The sequence below is a fragment of the Salvelinus namaycush genome, chromosome 6 (genome assembly GCF_016432855.1).
Source record: "Salvelinus namaycush isolate Seneca chromosome 6, SaNama_1.0, whole genome shotgun sequence".
Taxonomy (NCBI): Eukaryota; Metazoa; Chordata; class Actinopteri; order Salmoniformes; family Salmonidae; genus Salvelinus; species Salvelinus namaycush.
In genome coordinates, this window is record NC_052312.1 from 48,293,036 (window position 1) to 48,314,782 (window position 21,747).

The 21,747-nt window shown below is 42.0% G+C and overlaps 1 protein-coding gene across 1 annotated transcript in view; it reads right to left on the minus strand.

Moving 5' to 3' along the window:
* LOC120050122 (semaphorin-3ab-like) overlaps positions 1–21,747 on the minus strand; it is a 59,370-nt gene that overhangs the window by 7,954 nt on the left and 29,669 nt on the right. Inside the window, exons 4-13 of the mRNA XM_038996768.1 lie at positions 12,212–12,331; positions 11,207–11,300; positions 10,970–11,089; positions 8,196–8,338; positions 7,455–7,569; positions 7,239–7,308; positions 3,452–3,596; positions 2,633–2,852; positions 2,101–2,192; positions 1,669–1,868 (exon numbers count right to left, since the gene is read on the minus strand). Of these exons, the coding sequence (XP_038852696.1) occupies positions 1,669–1,868; positions 2,101–2,192; positions 2,633–2,852; positions 3,452–3,596; positions 7,239–7,308; positions 7,455–7,569; positions 8,196–8,338; positions 10,970–11,089; positions 11,207–11,300; positions 12,212–12,331 (1,319 nt within the window). The remainder of the gene's footprint in view (positions 1–1,668; positions 1,869–2,100; positions 2,193–2,632; positions 2,853–3,451; positions 3,597–7,238; positions 7,309–7,454; positions 7,570–8,195; positions 8,339–10,969; positions 11,090–11,206; positions 11,301–12,211; positions 12,332–21,747) is intronic.

The following is a 21,747-nucleotide window of genomic DNA, read 5'->3' on the forward strand; positions in this document are numbered from 1 at the left end:
CTAATAACACACAAATTGTTGTATTTTTCTTGAATATATTGAAAACAACATTTAAACATTAGGTTGGAAAAAGTACGTGAACCCCCTATAGGCTGATGACTTCTCCAAAAGCTAATTGGAGTCAGGAGTCAGCTAACCTGGAGTCCAGTCAATGAGACGAGATTGGAGATGTTGGTTAGAGCTGCCTTGCCATATAAAAAACACTCACAACATTTGAGTTTGCTATTCACAAGAAGCATTGCCTGATGTGAACCATGCCTCAAACAAAAGAGGACCTAAGATTAGGAATTGTTGACTTGCATAAAGCTGGAAAGGGTATTTCTCTAAAAGCCTTAATGTTCATCATTCCACGGTAAGACAGATTGTCTCTAAATGGAGAAAGTTCAGCACTGTTGCTACTCTCCCTTGGAATGGCCCTCCTGCAAAGAAGACTGCAAGAGCACAGCGCAGAATGCTCAATGAGGTTAAGAAGAATCCTAGAGTGTCAGCTAAAGACTTACAGAAATCTCTGGAACATGCTGACATATTTGAGTCTACGATATAGAAAACACTAAACAAGAATGATGATCATGGGAGGACACCACGGATGAAGCCACTGCTCTCCAAAAAAAAACATTGCTGCACGTCTGAAGTTTGCAAAAGTGAACCTGAATGTTCCGCAGCGCTACTGACAAAATATTCTGTGGACAGATGAAACTAACGTTGAGTTGTTTGGAAGGAACACACAACACTATGTGTGGAGAGAAAATGGCACAGCACACCAACATCAAAACCTCATCCCAACTGTAAAGTATGGTGGAGGGAGCATCATGGTTTGGGGCTGAACTTCATCGACAGAAAAATCAACTCCCAAGTTTATCAAGACATTTTGCAGGAGAATGTTAGGCTATCTGTCTGCCAATTGAAGCTCAAGAGGATTTGGGTGATGTAACAGGACAACGACCCAAAACACAGAAGTAAATCTACAACAGAATGGCTTCAACAGAAGAAAATACGCCTTCTGGAGTGGCCAACTCAGAGTCCTGACCTCAACCTGATTGAGATGGTGTGGCATGACCTCAAGAGAGCAGTTCACACCAGCCATCCCAAGAATATTGCTGAACTGAAACAGTTCTGTAAAGAGGAATGGTCCAAAATGTCTCCTGTTGTGCAGGTCTGTGCAGGTCTGATCCGCAACTGCGTTTGGTTGAGGTTGTTGCTGCCAAAGGAGGGTCAACCAGTTATTAAATCCAAGGGTTCACATATTTTTTTTACCTTGCACTGTGAATTTTTACACCATGTGTTCAATAAAGACATGAAAACTTATACTTTTTTGTGTGTTATTAGTTTAAACAGACTGTGTTTGTCAATTGTTGTGACCTAGATGAAGATCAGATCAAATTTTGTGACCAATTCATGCAGAAATCCAGGTATTTCCAAAGGGTTCACATACTTTTTCTTGCCACTGTATGTGATATGTGGGCATGTGCACACGTGTGCCTAAATGCTTATATGTGGATTCTGTGCATATATGTGTATGCATACAAACTTTTCTGTCTGTTTGTCTTTCTCTGTCTGTCTGTCTGTGTGTGTGTGTGTGTGTGTGTGTGTGTGTGTGTGTGTGTGTGTGTGTGTGTGTGTGTGTGTGTGTGTGTGTGTGTGTGTGTGTGTGTGTGTGTGTGTTCTTACCGCTTGGCGGTAGGGAAGTAACGGGAGCACTCTGTTCCATCCCAGGCACAGTAGGGGTCGCGGGCCAGACAGCACTCAGCGCAAGCCTTCCCGTACACCTCACAGCGGTGCAAAGGCATCTGGGAAACGCCTAGCGCCGAGCCCAGGTACAGCTGTTGCTGTTTGGTGGAAAGCTCCATTGCCGTGATGGGGGTGGGCTCCTGCAGAAAGACACAGTTAGAGAAGATATAACACTCTGATTCATTTAGACATCCCCCTCATAACTCCCTCTGGGATTTCCCCACTCCTCCCTTCTATTTCAGAGCTAGACATTGATGATACACCCTTCCCTTCCCAACGAAATGACTGGTGTTCTATTAGACTTCCTTGAATATTTGCCATGTAAATGCAATCAATTATAACCATAAGCAGTTTCCCAGTGTGTGACCGTACCCTGAACACGGTCATCTCCTCCAGGACCACCTCTTCCAGGTCATGCCAGCTCTCTCTTGGGATGGTAACCACCTTCAGGACCGTGCCCAGGTCTACAACAGGAAACATAAGTCAGTATTCAGTTATCTATCTGACCCTAACCACCTTCAGGACCGTGCCCAGGTCTACAACAGGAAACATAAGTCAGTATTCAGTTATCTATCTGACCCTAACCACCTTCAGGACCGTGCCCAGGTCTACAACAGCACATTCAATACACTACAATATAACTGTACAGTCATTCAAGGTCAAAAGAAGGAGGCAACGAATCATTGCAGGATTTCCTTTTTTATTGAAGTTGATGTCAAGGTGAGCTTCGCTCAAGGGGACATTTGCTTGGCTTTTGTGCTCATGCAGCTAACAACCTTGAGCACAAATCATAAATTCCCTAAAAAAAACATGGCCTTTTTTTTATGTAGCATTCAACCAGTTGGATTGCTAATAAAAAAAAAAAAAGGATAATCTAAAAATAAATGAATCATATCTCACTGACCTGTTCCAATGAACATGACGTCGTACTGTCCGTCCTCGGCCTCCACCTTGTCTACCACTAGCTGGGAGAACTGGTAGTCCACATCAGTCCTCACCACGATGGGACGACCCCCGATGGGGTGCACGGGGTTAAACATGGCCGGGTGGCCCCGCGCAAAGGTGATCACATCATCAGGGAGGTCCTTGGTGGAGTCAAAGCCCCCAAACGTTTTACTGGGGCACTATGAAGAACAAGAGGCTATAGGTCAGGTTTAATACATCTATGTGTCTGGAACTGAGGTCATAGTTGGGGCACTATGAAGAACAAGAGGCTATAGGTCAGGTTTAATACATCTATGTGTCTGGAACTGAGGTCATAGTTGGGGCACTATGAAGAACAAGAGGCTATAGGTCAGGTTTAATACATCTATGTGTCTGGAACTGAGGTCATAGTTGGGGCACTATGAAGAACAGGAGGTTATAGAGTTAACAAGTCACATTTAATACATCTATGTGTCTGGAACTGAGGTCATATGTATTTCATGTTGAGCCGTGTTGTAATAGTATGAAATAATAAGTATGAAATATGGTTATTGAGGTTATTGTGATGAATACTAATGTTTCCCTTTCGTAAGTCACCTAGTACCTTGCTATAACTATTGATATTCATGACTTCTATAAAACTTGACATGTGTGCCATCAGTCACTTGCTTCTTCCATACGTAAATATAGGTTCTAAGTATCAGTTGTGAATTACTTGTATTTATCTATTAGCTTCTAAGTAGCAGCTATGAGGTGCTATAACTTGTCATAACCCCCAAATGACCCCCCTATTACTCACCGTGCCAGGGCGGGGGTAGGGCACCCTCCCCTGGAAGGGTACCCACTGGTAGGTGGGCCCATCTCGGTGGGCATAGGGACCCAGGAAGACCCTCCGGATGTCTGCCATGTTGTACATACACACTGCTGAGCCTTTGAATATGTTACTGTAGAGGGGGAGTAGGGAGGGAGGGAGAGAGAGAGGATGAGAGGAGAGGTAGAGGGAAAGAAAGAGAGAGGGAGAGAGAGTGAGAGAGAGGGGGGGGGGGAGACTGTGAGACCCATCACAACATAAGACAATAACAATATCCAGGTCTGATATTATAGCTGTAGAAGAGGACAGAATCAAAGCTCACCCTGACATACAACAGACAGACCAAGGAGAATGTTGTCATCATTTAATGGAGAGGATGATGGTTAGAAACATGGCTGTGATAGAATCCAGCTTTCAGAGAATGGGCAGGAATTTAGGCCGGTTACCAACGAGCCAGACCGTAATTCACCCCTAATGGAACACAGTTGGAGGGAATGATGGGAATGCTGTGTTGCAGTATTCCACCACTGTAGGTATTCCAATGGACAACTCCATAATTTGTTCCAAGTGCTAAAGTGTATCCGTGTGAATCGTAGGGCTGGACAGAATCATTTACAAGAAATTATTCAAGACCATAAAAATTCCTCTACAATGAATTTAAACAAATCCATACACTGCCATAAAATACAAAAGAATACATTTGAATTGACTAAATGCACATAATACTGATTATTTATGGACAGTAGTTTATTGGTACATCTGAAACTCAACCCTATTCCCCTGTGGCTTGGGTAAAGTAGTGCACAGAGAATAGTACAGAGAATAGTATCACTTGAGATTAGAGCTGGGCGATGTGGAAAACAATCCATTTCACAATAAATTGCCTGAATTGATGCGATAACGATAAATAGAACGTTACGTTTATAACAGCAGTGTTCAACCGCACAAATATTACAAAAATAAAAAAGTGGAAAACATATTTCTTTGCAACAAGGCCTATTGAGCAAATGACACTCACTGGAGTATCTGACATAGACTTTGGAAAAGCAGCTGCGACTCGGCGACCAGTGCGGCGAGTGCCGCTGGCTGTTGAGAAGCTTTCTTGACATGGACATAATGTTTACTATCACATGGCTAACCTTTGTTTAACCAGCTAAACAGCTGCTCTTAGTGAAAATCTTTCTAAAACAGAAAATGGACACAATTCAATGGATATCAATCAACAAAGAGGTAAGAATATGTAGGTTATAAGAATATGTTGAAGGATAGCTGTATTGGGTGCAGATGACTGAACTGCTCACTTTTGTGTCTGTGTCTGCAGGTATTACCTCTTCAATGAATATCCCAGAGGCCTCTACATTATGGACAAGACATGTGTATGAAAACCATTATCATAACAGCTTTTTTCATTCATTCACCACAAAAGCCAAGGTATGAATCCTGTCGTGTGCATGTTTTGTTAATCATCTGTATAATGACTATTTTTGGGATTCACAGACATCACTCTCCCTACACCTCTGATGAATATAACAGGAAACCTGTTAGATCACCATGCACTGGAAAATCATTCTGGCTGTGGATACGGAGAACATCAACACATTAACATCAACATGGCAGAGGATACACCCATTAAACTTGGGGCTCTGCTGGGAGTTGACCTCATATTTAGATGTATTAATTCTGGTTTGCTACTAAAATCATAATAAACACTGACAACTACAATATTATGTTATTGTTGTTATTGTTATGCATATTATTATTATTATTAATAATAATAATATTAATAATAATAATAGGGTAGGGGAGTTAGTTCAAAAATGTACCCCAAAGGTTCTTCAAAAAGTTATTCGAGGAACCATTAAAAGGGGTTGTTAAAAGGGGTTATTTGAAGAACCCTTTTAAAGGTGTTCCCAGACAGCTTCATTTTGAAGAACCCCTAAAGGATACTCCAGGAACGTTTTATTTTTAGAGTGTACAGCACAAACTGATCTGGGACCTTGGCTATAAAGCACAAACTGGTCTGGGACCTTGGCTACAAAGCACAACCTGGTCTGGGACCTTGGCTATTCAGCACAAACTGATCTGGTACCTTTTGCTATAAGGCACAAACTGCTCTGGAACCTTTTGCTATAAGGCACAGACTGATCTGGTACCTTTTGCTATAAGGCACAAACTGATCTGGGACCTTTTGCTATAAGGCAAAAACTGATCTGGGACCTTTTGCTATGAGGCAAAAACTGATCTGGGACCTTTTGCTATAAGGCACAAACTGGTCTGGGACCTTGGCTATTCAGCACAAACTGATCTGGGACCTTAGCTATACAGTACAAACTGATCTGGGACCAGGCTAGCAGTGATGTGGGGGGCACAGGAGCATCTGTCCACCCAGAACCCCAGATATCAGTAAACCATTAAAGATTAATGGAGGAGCTTTTGTAAAATGTTAATTAGGGAGAAATGTAATTAACCGCTGGGCATACACAAACACTCCAATCTCTGACACGCCTGAATGGTGGACAGACACTAGTGCATATTGAATACACACACACACACACACACACACACACACACACACACACACACACACACACACACACCCCCCCCCCCCCCCCCCCACTGGTATCAGTACCATCGATCTATCAGCAGCAGCCTATGGGCCTCATTAAGTGGAGTATTAAAAGCCAGTCCCCTGAATCCCCGGCTCTATTCATCTCTGAAACAGGCCACTTACAAAAACAATTAAACCAGTCTAATTCCACAAAGCCTGTAATTGAATTTTCAAGTGCTGTGTTACACTACATGCATTAGAGATGTTGGAGAGGAACAGGCCCGCACAGTGATTGGTTAAACAAAATGATGGGCCTGTTTTGTTTGTTAACGAGCTTGGTTAACGAGTTTGTTAACCCTCTCTGTCCCTCCCCCCTCTCTCTACCTCCCTCTCTCTCTCCACCCCTCTCCACTAACCTCCCCTCTCTCTACCTCCCTCTCTCTCTCCCCCCCTCTCCACTAACCTCTCCTCTCTCCACCCCCCTCTCTCGCTCTTCTCATTCTCTCTGTATTCATTCTTATTATTAGGTCTGTGATTAATGATGAAGTGTTTGTCCTAATCGTGCGGCGGCGCCTCCAGACAATGCCGCTCGAACACGGCACGCCGAACGCCGCAAGCCGCCTAATCCATCATCTGAAGAAGCACCCCTCGCCACCATTGTTTTTCGCCTCCCGCCGCTTTTAACTCGCTTATTTCATCTCGTACTGCCCAACAGTGTGTACAGTACAATAGAACCACGGCTCTGGAGGCTGCCCCTTTCGAGGTTTGAGCGTCGGCCAGGGAGAGGGAGACGTTCCCTGGGGAGCGAGGATTGTGTCCCCCCTCCCCCACCCCACTACCTCTCCACCACTTAATCAGATTTAGCTCCAAGGTTCCACAGAGTTTTACAATGAAAGGGGACAGGTAGCAGAGAACGGGGAATAGGCTAAAAGGGATTTTAAATTTGAGGAGGAGGTAAGACAAGGTGATGTCTGGCCACCTGTAAGTGGATTAAAGGAGGCAAAAAGGATTTTGTAAAGGATTGTTTAGGGATTACAGAAAGAGAGAGAGGACAGCAGAGATATGAGCTTTGTGTGTTTTAGTAATTTGTCTAGAATGGTTTCACTGTTATACAATACAGATCCCCTAGCAAACATAGCACATAGCAGCGCATGTGTACTATGATCAATAGTAGTAGTATTGAAGGGCACAGTAGGTTTTATGAATCATAAATATCTATATCATTACCTAGAAGTGGTGAAGACAGCATAGATCACTGGGTTCTTAGGATCTTTGGAGCTCATCAGAAAGACATCCTCTGAAACACATAGAAACCACATCAGAACATTAGCACAACCATCCCAACATCATACAGTGTTTCAATGAAACGATGTTACGATACGTACCCCTCTCGGGTAGAAAGTACCCACAGAGAGGCTCACATACACACACACAGTTCCTTACGCAGCTCGTCGAAGTGTGTGTCGATGCCGTTGAGGCCTGGCACTGAACAGGTCAGTCTGGCCTTGAGGAAGGTGGTCCACTTGTTGACCAGACTCCTGTGACCTCCCAGGTCATTCTGCAGGGACAGGCACACACAAACACACACACACACACGTTACACACACAAATAAACACACACACGTTACACACACAAACACACACGTTACACACACAAATAAACACACACTCAGATTACACACACAAATAAACACAAACACGTTACACACACACAAACACACAAACGTTACAAACACAGATAGTCTACAGACAGGCATGAAAATCCATAATATATAAGACTTGTGTGAATTCAGCTTTGGTACTGGGGAACCAAATGAGAAAATTACATCTGTGTATGTGACATATTTCTGTGTCCCTGTGAATTGAAACTTGTGTGTGAGAGTTTAACATATCCATGATGTGTGTGAGAGTTTAATATATCCATGATGTGTGTGAGAGTTTAATATACCCATGATGTGTGTGAGAGTTTAACATATCCATGATGTGTGTGAGAGTTTAACATATCCATAATGTGTGTGAGAGTTTAATATACCCATGATGTGTGTGAGAGTTTAATATATCCATGATGTGTGTGTGAGTGCATGCTAGTTTGTATCTGTGTGTTTTGTGCGCGTGTCCATGCGTCCATGTGTTCGCGTGTCTGTCTGTGCATGCCAGTGTGTGTGTTTGTGTGTGTGTTGTTACCTTACACAGTTGTCCTATGCGGGCGATAGTGGCCTTGCCAGTGTGTTCTCCGTCCATGGCGTTCTCTTTGAAGAACAGGAATATCTTATCGTCCTCAGGGTTGTCACTCTCTGGGATCAGGTTTACACCTACAAACCTGGGGTCTGACACACACACACATACACATACACACACACACGCACACACACACATACGTTAACAATTACATGGGTACAAACACACACACACACACACACACACACACACACACACACACACACACACACGCACACACGCACACACGCACACACGCACACACGCACACACGCACACACACACACACACACACACACACACACACATACATACACACAAACTGCTAACACACATGATCACACATTCCAACACATATGTGCAAACACAGATACATGAGCACGCAAACAAACAATGACTAAACAAACAATGAATCATTTTCACCAGGGCTTAACCATGAAACCCTCATATCCACATTAAACCTACCGCTATCTAATTCCACCATGTCCTCCATCCTCCATAACCCCTATTAGAAGACACCTTCATCCTCCAGTCCTCCATAACCCCTATTAGAAGACACCGTCCTCCAGTCCTCCATAACCCTTATTAGAAGACACCTCCATCCTCCATCCTCCATAACCCCTATTAGAAGACACCTCCATCCTCCAGTCCTCCATAACCCCTATTAGAAGACACCTCCATCTTCCAGTCCTCCATAACCCCTATTAGAAGACACCGTCCTCCAGTCCTCCATAACCCTTATTAGAAGACACCTCCATCCTCCAGTCCTCCATAACCCCTATTAGAAGACACCTCCATACAAACACATGTGACTCTGATTCTATGTAATATACATTTCAGGATGTGTCCCAAATGGCACCCTATTCCCTACATAGTGCACTTCTTTTGACCAGGGTCCATAGGTTGCACTTCATAGGGAATAGGGTGCCATTTGGGACAAAGCCCTAATAAATCGATTGCAGCTTTCGGAGTGTGAGGAAATCAAACTGCTAAATGACTTGAGCCAAGAGCGTAGGGCTTGAATATCCCCAGCTAGAGGGATAGAGCTCTTTACGGAAAACTGATCTGGGAGCAGTCAGTCACGGAGGCGTTGGCACGGGAAAGGCGAGATGGCGTTTCGCCAACCCGACTGAGTTAGAGCGAGAGAGCAACAAGCGGGGCAGTGTTACGGTGGTGGTAAGCTCCACACACACACACACACACACACACACACACACACACACACACACACACACACACACACACACACACAGACACACACACGCACAAGGGTGCGAATATATTTGGCCACAACTATATATTAACACACACTCACACAATACAGGATGTGGCCGTGAAAAGGGAGACCCCTGGCCAAAGTGGGACCTTTACGCTGCCAGATTTATTCTGTCTCCATGTGGTTGCGAGTCCCAAACACAGATATGCAAGTACACACACACATGCACATACACACACAGCCATTCAATAAATGCACAGTGCGCGAGCAGACGGATGCACACACACACACAACTCCCCCACACACACACACACACACACACAACTCCCCCCCACACACACACACACACACACAACTCCCCCCCCCACACACACACACACACACACACACACACATACACAAACACCACGGCGGCTGCACTCATGCCATTCAATACATTTAATGTCGGACAAAGGCCACTTCATTGGTCGTGGGCTTAACTATAAACCCGAGTTAGGAGTGTTAACAGATCGGGAGGATGTGTAAATAAATGGCTTGGCCACAGTCTGTCTGGCCAACCTCGGGTCTGAAGCCTTCTGAAGTGCATATCTATTCACATAGCCATGAAGGATTCTCTCTGAAGTATGAACACCATGCTTACCATTCATACTAGTCTAGAGAATAGAATAGAATCCATTTTGGTAATCTCCAAATTACAATAACCAGAGAGGATTTATCCGGAGCCAATGGATGGAGAAGCCAACAGACAATAGGAGGATTAAGGTGAGAAGATTACCCTTTGGGTAAATCGCTCTTTCTGAATATGTCACGGCATTCATCACCATGGAGTGGGTTTTGGGGGGTTCACTGTTCTGTGAATGGGAGGTGGGGCTGTAAAGGGGTGGTGAGGGGTTGAAATTTGATGTCGCTGCCGGAAAACAGCTGAGGGGATTAACTCCATGGGAAAGAAAATGGACGGCGGGGGAAAAAACATAAATTGACCTTTTGTGCAGCAGCCATTAAATCCTTGGCTATGCAGGCAGACTGACAGAGTGAGGGCTCCTCTCCTTCCCACCCCTGGCTAATCTCCCCAGCACCAGAAGCCACACACATTCATACACACACTCACTTTATGAATGGGATCTGATATCTATGTCTGTCTTTGAATGGGAATCATCAGAGATACTCACGGCTTAGAGATAGGACTAAGCTCTGTCCGACAGCTATTTAAACCAATGAATGGAGTCCTCTCGCCAATTGACCAATGAGAAGGTTCCTTTGATGCGCTTTAACGGATAAAGTGTATCATATCTATATTATACTATCAAGAGCCCCCTCTCCTATCGACCAATAAAAAGGGATGATTCATATAGTTTCAGCCAATAAAGGTTGTTTGACCTACTGTGTCATATCATCAATGGTTCCCTCTTGTTCATTTCAAACAGTTATACCTCTGCAAACACAATTTAATCAGAAGTGTCTTATATGATTTCTCCCTTGGTCGAGCTGTATAATTAAGGATAAATAAAGAATCACTGTGTTGTACCATTGAGCCATCTAGAGTCATGTTGCTCAGTCCTGATAGGATGATGCTCCCCCAGGGTACGGAAGATGGCAAAGTCCCTTCCCATGAAGTCTGCCGACGTGCCAGAGTACAGCTCCCCATCTGCCAATCAGAAACCAGGGTCAGCAACAAGCAGCCAATGAGATTAGAGATGTTAAGTGTCAGGAAGTCCACTGGCAGACTCCAACCAATCACAAGTGGGATTAGAGTCGGACTCACCTAACATGATGGACGCAGAGAGCATCTTGGGGTCGTAAGGGCTTTTCCCGCGGCCGTTCTCGAAGTGGGACGACTCCAGTCGAAAGATGTTGTCCTGAAGGGAAAGATCAGTGTTCAAGAATAGCCCGTAGGAAGCCCATCTAGAACATTCCAAAACAACACGGAAATGACACAGAAGTTGCGCACTATATAGGGAATAGTGTCATATTAGTGCACTACAGAAGGAATATGGTTTGCAAGAAGTTCACTAAATGGGGAATAGTGTGTCAAATTAGTGCACTTGATGGGAAACAGTGTGTCATTAGAGAATTGAAACCACATACTGTGGAGTAGAGCTGTACCTTATTGAACTTGTAGATGTATATTAATGACTGACAGACCCCGTCAATCTATGTAAAATAGCACCATGGTATACGCACGCACGCACGCACGCACGCACGCACGCACGCACGCACGCACGCACGCACACACACACACACACACACACACACACACACACACACACACACACACACACACACACACACACACACACACACAATAACACACACACACACACACACACACACAATAACACACATACACACGCACACGCACACGCACACACACAGGACCCATTATATTAATGCAGGACAAGATAGTGGTTTCCCCCCCTTTCCACAGTCGAACAGTTACACCGTGTGGGAACATTGATTAAGCTGCATCTGCTTATCAAGATGATTGATTAAACTGTTGGGTGGGAGAACGATTTCCGCTTGTTAATGTGGGCCTGTGTAATGAGCTTTTTTCCCCACTTTGCACGAATGAAATCATTGGTTAGAAACACTGAATGAGTGGGAAATAGTCACAACAGAAAATAATGATCTAGTCTCTTGTCTTGGTGCAATTTAGATTCTATTGGAGGTTAGAGGGGATGGTGTGTGTGTGTGTGTGTGTGTGTGTGTGTGTGTGTGTGTGTGTGTGTGTGTGTGTGTGTGTGTGTGTGTGTGTGTTGTTGCCCCTTACCTCTGCCCGTTTGCCCATCTCCAGGTAGGCACAGATGGGGTGGAAGGCCCCTGTACCACAGATATACAGGTGGGTGGAGTTGTAGGGCTGGAGCACTCGGATGAAGTTGGAACACTCTTTCTGGCAGGAGACGAGAGACAAACACCTCATCAACATCTCATCAACTTGGGCTCCCGAGTGGCACAGCGGTCTAAGGCACTGCATCTCAGTGCTAGAGGTGTCACTACTGACCCAGGTTTGATTCCAGTCTGTATCACAACCGGCCGTGATTGGGAGTCTCAAAGGGATTCTAACGGTAGGCCGTCATTGTAAATAAGAATTTGTTCTTAACTGACTTGCCTAGTTAAATAAAGGTAAAAAAAAAATTAAAAAAAATAAACATCTGATCAGTCTCAAACTCTCAAACAAACAACACTCACATGTTAAAGCTGGAATCCTTAATGATGAAACAGCCATGTCTGTTTGGGATATTACAACAACAAAGAAGTTACTGGAAACAGAAGAGCACAGTATGTACTGCTATTTGTTTTTCCATGCTGCATGGCGCTCCTCAGCTCGGCAACAAAAACAATAACAACGGTGGTGTGGCCAGTGGCGCTGTTTCCCCATACTGCGGAGTCCATCTTTAAGTGTCCACATAGCAACTAGCATTTATTGTATCTGTGTAATTATATACAGCTACAACTAAGCAAATTAAGCAACGATTCAGTTAATATGCTAGTAACTACTTCGAACCAATGTTTGTCCAGTTTTGCTGATTGCAGTTCAATCGTTATTTTAAGTGCAATCGTTATTTTAAATCTGCAGTTATCTTGATCAGCTGAGCTACCACATTCTGCCTACCAAAGTAGCTCTAGAATAGAGAGGTAACTACAGGACATAGTGAGGAAAATATGTGTGTGCTTCAGCTGTCTTAACGTGCTGTAGGTGCAACCTAAAACCTCTTCAGATTTGACTCCAGGCAGGAATAAGACTTGGTAGTTGTCTTAACGTGCTGTAGGTGCAACCTAAAACCTCTTCAGATTTGACTCCAGGCAGGAATAAGACTTGGTAGTTGTCTTAACGTGCTGTAGGTGCAACCTAAAACATCTTCAGATTTGATCAGTCCAGGCAGGAATAAGACTTGGTAGTTGTCTTAACGTGCTGTAGGTGCAACCTAAAACCTCTTCAGATTTGATCAGTCCAGGCAGGAATAAGACTTGGTAGTTCTCTTAACATGCTGTAGGTGCAACCTAAAACCTCTTCAGATTTGACTCCAGGCAGGAATAAGACTTGGTAGTTGTCTTAACGTGCTGTAGGTGCAACCTAAAACCTCTTCAGATTTGACTCCAGGCAGGAATAAGACTTGGTAGTTCTCTTAACATGCTGTAGGTGCAACCTAAAACATCTTCAGATTTGACTCCAGGCAGGAGACTTGGTAGGTGACACCACTGAAAAGCTCCTGCAGTCTGAAGTAGGACTTTCCAGTTCCCGTTGCTGTGGTAAATTGCTTGTGAAATGAAGTTCAGTTTTGCTGAAGGAAATGCCACCTGTGAGCTAAATCAGGCCATGACTGTGTCCTAAATGCACCCCGTTCCCACTACAGTACACTCTGTTTGACCAGGGCCCATAGGGAGACCCAGAGGTCATATGGTGCTATTTGGGATGCATCCCATATTCACATCAGATCTCTAATGACCCGTCCGTCCGTGTGTGTGAGTGTGTCAGTCTGTCTGTCCGTCCGTGTGTGTTTCCATGTGTGTCCCCGTCCGTGTGTGTTTCCATGTGTGTCCCCGTCCGTGTGTGTGAGTGTGTGTCCGTCTGTCTGTCCATCCGTGGGCGTTTGTGCGTGTGTGTTTGTGTGTGTGTCCGTCCGTTCATCCGTCAGTGTGTGTGTATTCCCGTCAGATCTGTAGTGATCCATCTGGTTGAATTTACTGAAGGTATTTGGACTCCCAGCCTCAGCACATGTGGATAGTCCCAGTGCTGGGAGACTGTTTATGCTAACCCTAATGAATGGGATTAGCTCATGTTCTAGCCCTCTGGTAAGTCTACTACAGGGTTCAGTAGGGTACACACATGCTAAAAAGATGAAGGCACGATTCATTGATGAGGAATACACACCTTGAGTTGACTGACACACACACACACACACACACACACACACACACACACACACACACACACACACACACACACACACACACACACACACACACACACACACACACACACACACACACACACACACACATACACACACACATACACACACACACACACACACACAGACACAAAGCCCATTCCAGGTTAATACACACACACACACACACACGTATCTCTTTCCCGGGTCATTAAGAAAATAAATAGGGTCCTTCTGTGTCAATAAAAATCCTAAACCGAAGGTTTATGTTCCGTCTGCACAGAGCCACCTCTAGTCTCAGGGATGCTAACTGCTCAGGCTTCCCTGTCCCTCACAGCAATGAGACATTTCATTTATTTCCTTGCTTCGCTAATAAGTAAGCCAGGACAGTGAAAGGGTCAGTAACTATGGGTTATCACTAACCCATAGTCACAACAATAGGTCACTCCAGCAGAGGATATTATCACTAACCCATAGTCACAACAATAGGTCACCCCAGCAGAGGATATTATCACTAACCCATAGTCACAACAACAGGTCACCCCAGCAGAGGATATTATTACTAACCCATAGTCACAACAACAGGTCACCCCAGGAGAGGATATTATCACTAACCCCTAGTCACAACAACAGGTCACTCCAGCAGAGGATATTATCACTAACCCCTAGTCACAACAACAGGTCACCCCAGGAGAGGATATTATCACTAACCCATAGTCACAACAACAGGTCACCCCAGGAGAGGATATTATCACTAACCCATAGTCACAACAACAGGTCACCCCAGCAGAGGATATTATCACTAACCCCTAGTCACAACAACAGGTCACCCCAGGAGAGGATATTATCACTAACCCCTAGTCACAACAACAGGTCACCCCAGGAGAGGATATTATCACTAACCCCTAGTCACAACAACAGGTCACCCCAGGAGAGGATATTATCACTAACCCATAGTCACAACAACAGGTCACCCCAGGAGAGGATATTATCACTAACCCATAGTCACAACAACAGGTCACCCCAGCAGAGGATATTATCACTAACCCATAGTCACAACAACAGGTCACCCCAGGAGAGGATATTATCACTAACCCCTAGTCACAACAACAGGTCACTCCAGCAGAGGATATTATCACTAACCCATAGTCACAACAACAGGTCACCCCAGGAGAGGATATTATCACTAACCCATAGTCACAACAACCGGTCACCCCAGCAGAGGATATTATCACTAACCCATAGTCACAACAACAGGTCACCCCAGCAGAGGATATTATCACTAACCCATAGTCACAACAACAGGTCACCCCAGCAGAGGATATTATCACTAACCCATAGTCACAACAACAGGTCACCCCAGCAGAGGATATTATCACTAACCCATAGTCACAACAACAGGTCACCCCAGGAGAGGATATTATTACTAACCCATAGTCACAACAACAGGTCACCCCAGGATATTATCACTAACCCATAGTCACAACAACAGGTCACCCCAGCAGAGGATATTATCACTAACCCATAGTCACAACAACAGGTCACCCCAGCAGAGGATATTATCACTAACCCATAGTCACAACAACAGGTCACCCCAGGAGAGGATATTATCACTAACCCATAGTCACAACAACAGGTCACCCCAGGAGAGGATATTATCACTAACCCATAGTCACAACAACAGGTCACCCCAGGATATTATCACTAACCCCTAGTCACAACAACAGGTCACCCCAGGAGAGGATATTATCACTAACCCATAGTCACAACAACAGTTCCAGTGTCCCTGTCTGTGTTCAACCAGTATGTCTGTGGTTAGACCAAACCAACAACCTCTAAACCCGGATATGCTCCACCTTATATGGTTCACAACCATGACCGTTACAAGGGTTTACTTGTGTCAATGTCTTCTTAATGACTTTACCTTATGGGCTTCCTAACATCCGGCAACGTTCGGGCAACAACAGGGCAATGGAAGAAGCAATGTCTTCCTCCATCATTCTCACATTGCTATTATATACATTGTAAACTGTCTCATTAATTATCTTACTGACATACAGAGATGTTTAGGTTTTCTCATGGTCGTTAGACTAATTTACAGCCAGGCATTTTGTGTCTCTGTGTGTGCGAGTGTTTGTGTGTGTGTGTGTGTGTGTGTGTGTGTGTGTGTGTGTGTGTGTGTGTGTGTGTGTGTGTGTGTGTGTGTGTGTGTGTGTGTGTGTGTGTGTGTGTGTGTGTGTGTGTGTGTGTGTGTGTGTGTGTGTGTGTGTGTGTGTGTGTGTGTAATATTGAGTGCATGTTGTGTGTGTGCCAAGGCTCTGACAGACATTTACTCAGCCTAGTCAGACATGCTACTCTGCAATTCTCTAGGTGAAAAATGACTTCTCTACACACAAACTGTGTCGTTACCTGAATACCCCTGCATCCTTTGTGGAGAGAAGGGTCATTATTGGGAATAACTGATTACTTTCCCTTGAAAGAAAGGGGAATTAGTAGGCAGCTTTGTTTAAGGTAGATGGTTGACTGTGTTTTGAGAGCACACAGTGAACCTAACATGCAACAGTCTGCAGATAAAACTATAACTTCTGGACTAAATGAGAATCATTACTCACTCTGCACTGTGTTGAACCATTCAACAAGTTCTGCATCACTTGTCTGTTAGGGCTGGGAATTCCCAAGGACCTCACAATATGTTATTATCACAATATTTAGGTGCTGAAATTATATGTAGTGTGATTCTATATGTAGTGTCATTCTATATGTACTGTGATTCTATATGTAGTGTGATTCTACATGTGGTGTGATTCTATATGTATAGTGATTCTATATGTATTGCGATTCTATATGTAGTGTGATTCTATATGTATTACGATTCTATATGTAGTGTGATTCTATATGTAGTGTGATTCTATATGTATTACAATTCTATATGTAGTGTGATTATATATGTATTGTGATTCTAAAAGTAGTGTGATTCTATATGTATTGTGATTCTATATGTAATGTGATTCTATATGTATTGTGATTACATATGTATTGTGATTCTATATGTAGTGTGATTCTATATGTATTGTGATTCTATAAGTATTGTGATTCTATAAGTATTGTGATTCTATATGTAGTGTGATTCTATATGTAGTGTGATTATATATGTATTGTGATTCTATATGTATTGTGATTCTATATGCATTGTGATTCTATATGTATTGTGATTCTATATGTAGTGTGATTCTATATGTATTGTGATTCTATATGTATTGTGATTACATATGTATTGTGATTCTATATGTATTGCGATTACATATGTATTGCGATTCTATATGTATTGTGATTACATATGTATTGTGATTCTATATGTATTGTGATTACATATGTATTGTGATTCTATATGTATTGTGATTACATATGTATTGTGATTCTATATGTAGTGTGATTCTATATGTATTGTGATTACATATGTATTGTGATTACATATGTATAGTGATTCTATATGTAGTGTGATTCTATATGTAGTGTGATTCTATATGTATTGTGATTCTATATGCATTGTGATTCTATATGTATTGTGATTCTATATGTAGTGTGATTCTATATGTATTGTGATTCTATATGTATTGTGATTACATATGTATAGTGATTCTATATGTATTGCGATTACATATGTATTGTGATTACATATGTATTGTGATTACATATGTATTGTGATTCTATATGTATTGTGATTACATATGTATTGTGATTCTATATGTATTGTGATTACATATGTATTGTGATTCTATATGTAGTGTGATTCTATATGTATTGTGATTACATATGTATTGTGATTACATATGTATAGTGATTCTATATGTATTGTGATTCTATATGTATTGCGATTACATATGTATTGTGATTCTATATGTATTGTGATTACATATGTATTGTGATTCTATATGTAGTGTGATTCTATATGTATTGTGATTACATATGTATAGTGATTCTATATAAATATTGTGATTACATATGTATTGTGATTCTATATGTAGTGTGATTCTATATGTATTGTGATTCTATATGTATTGTGATTCTATATGTATTGTGATTACATATGTAGTGTGATTCTATATGTAGTGTGATTCCATATGTAGTGTGATTCTATATGTATTGTGATTCTATATGTAGTGTGATTCTATATGTAGTGTGATCCTATATGTATTGTGATTACATATGTATTGTGATTCTATATGTAGTGTGATTCTATATGTATTGTGATTCTAAAAGTAGTGTGATTACATATGTATTGTGATTCTATATGTATTGTGATTCTAAAAGTAGTGTGATTCTATATGTAGTGTGATTCTATATGTATTGTGATTCTTTATGTAGTGTGATTCTATATGTAGTGTGATTCTATATGTAGTGTGATTCTATATGTAGTGTGATTCTAAAAGTAGTGTGATTCTATATGTAGTGTGATTCTATATGTAGTGTGATTCTATATGTATTTTGATTCTAAAAGTAGTGTGATTCTATATGTATTGTGATTCTATATGTATTGTGATTTTATATGTAGTGTGATTCTATATGTATTTTGATTCTAAAAGTAGTGTGATTCTATATGTATTGTGATTCTATATGTATTGTGATTCTATACGTATTGTGATTCTATATGTATTGTGATTCTATATGTATTTTGATTCTATATGTATTGTGATTCTAAAAGTAGTGTGATTCTATATGTATTGTGATTCTATATGTATTGTGATTCTATATGTATTGTGATTCTAAAAGTAGTGTGATTCTATATGTATTGTGATTCTAAAAGTAGTGTGATTACATATGTATTGTGATTCTAAAAGTAGTGTGATTCTATATGTAGTGTGATTACATATGTATTGTGATTCTAAAAGTAGTGTGATTACATATGTATTGTGATTCTAAAAGTAGTGTGATTACATATGTATTGTGATTCTAAAAGTATTGTGATTACATATGTATTGTGATTCTAAAAGTAGTGTGATTCTATATGTATTGCGATTCGATACTTTGATTTTATTTGATGTTCGAAACATTTTGCCTTCAGGAAGTATTTATACCCCTTGACTTCACATTTTGATGTGTAATAGCCTGAATTCAAAATTGATTAAATTGACACAATACCACATAATGAACCCCAACTTAAAACATATTTTTAGATTTTTTGCAAATGTATTGAAAATATAATTAAGAAATATCTAATTTACATAAGTATTCACACCCCTGAGTCAATACTTTGTAGAAGCACCTGTAGCATTGATTACAGCTGTGAATCTATCTTGGTAAGTCTCTAAGAGCTTTCTACTCCTGGATTGTGCAACATTTGCCCATTATCTTTTTCAAAATTCTTTAAGCTCTGTCAAATTGGTTGTTGATCATTGCTAGACAACCGTTTTCAGGTCTTGCCATAGATTTTCAAGTAGATTTAGGTCAAAACTGTATCTCGGCAACTCAGGAACATTTGGCCTTGTGTGTTAGGTTATTGTCCTGCTGAAAGGTGAATTCATCTCCCAGACAGAACCAAATTTTATTCTAGGATTTTACCTGTGCTTAGCTGCATTCCGTTCACAAAAAGTGAATTGCTTTGCCACATTCTTTTCAGTATTACTTTAGTGCCTTGTTGCAAACAGGATGCATGTTTTGGAATATTTTTATTCTGTACAGGCTTCCTTGTTTTCACTCTGTCAATTAGCTTAGTATTGTGGAGTAACTACAATGTTATTGATCCATCCTCAGTTTTCTCCTATTAAACTCGAACTGTTTTAAAGTCACTCTTGGCCTCATGATGAAATCTCTGAGCAATTTCCTCCTCTCTGGCAACTGAGTTCAAATATCAATATAATATCGTCCAACAATAATATCACGATATGTAACTGTATCGATCCCTCATCGCTATAATCAACTCTCTCAGAGAGGGGCTATGGGATTGGGCAATAATGGGCTATGGGATTGGGCAATAATCCATAACTGAATCAAATGAGTCACATTCCTGACTGAATCATACCAAACCTACTGAGTCATATTGTACTAAGCCCAGTGAATCACCAGTAAGACATTTGGGCAGAGAGTGCTGTACTGTTGCATTTGTTCCACGGCTCCAAATTGAGTGGAGAAATTCAACACTTAGGAGCTAGGAATGCTTTTGTAATGTCCTAATCAAGCATTCGTGCCCACAAAAACGCAGCTTTCATCGCCTCATTTTCTAGAGTAAACATTTTTGCAGCATGCAAATGCCTCATCAATGTGTGTGTGTTAATGCGCGCATGCATCTGTGTGTGTGTGTGTGTGTGTGTGTGTGTGTGTGTTATAGAGTACACGTGTGTGTATCTGGTCATGTGTACAGCAGGAATGTCTGTATGTATCTGTGTTTGGGCAGTGCTGTGTTTATAACCCAAAAACCTGCCACAGACTATGACACAAGTGGAACCTCTGTGATTTATGGACTGAACTACGTAATCCCACATAATCCTAGAGCCCCCTCCACTCCACTGCATGTACACTCAGCCATGAAATTAGAAGCAGATACGACACGAGGGCTGTGTGTAAACCCCACATGAGATAACACACACAATCTGATAAGTAACACACACACTGTCTCTCTCTCTCTCTCTGAGATAACGCACACAATCAGACGGCACACCCACACACACTCACTTCATCTCTCTCTCAAACACACACACAGACACACACACTTCATCTCTCTCTCAAACACACACACAGACACACACACTGAGTTCAGCTGTGCATGCAGAACATTGGTAGATAAATAAACAGAGTGATGTGATGTACTGCGTTCTTGCCACCGTGCCAACAGGCCAACAGCGAGAGGAGCGTTGTGTACTTTCTGAACCAACAAACACACACAGTGGGGAAGGAACGCTTCCAGGGGACCACAAGGTCATGGAAACTACTAGCTATGTTAGTTTGGATCAATGTTGCTATAATGTTGCTTCCACATCATTTCCACAACAAACATCTTCTAAATGTTTCCATCTGACGACGTTGCAACGATGTGGAAAAATATTATTATTAATGTTAGGTTATTATAGGTTATTCATGTTGCAGGTAACACACTAACAACATACCAGACAAGCTAGCTACATGGGTTGCTAATGGTAACACACTAACAGCATGTCAGACATGCTAGTTACGTAGGTTACTAATGGTAACACACTAACAGCATGTCAGACATACTAGTTACGTAGGTTACCAATGGTAACACACTAACAGCATGTCAGACGTGCTAGTTACGTAGGTTGCTAATGGTAACACACTAACAGCATGTCAAACATACTAGTTATGTAGGTTGCTAATGGAAACACACTAACAGCATGTCAGACATGCTAGTTACGTAGGTTGCTAATGGTAACGCACTAACAGCATGTCAGACCTACTAGTT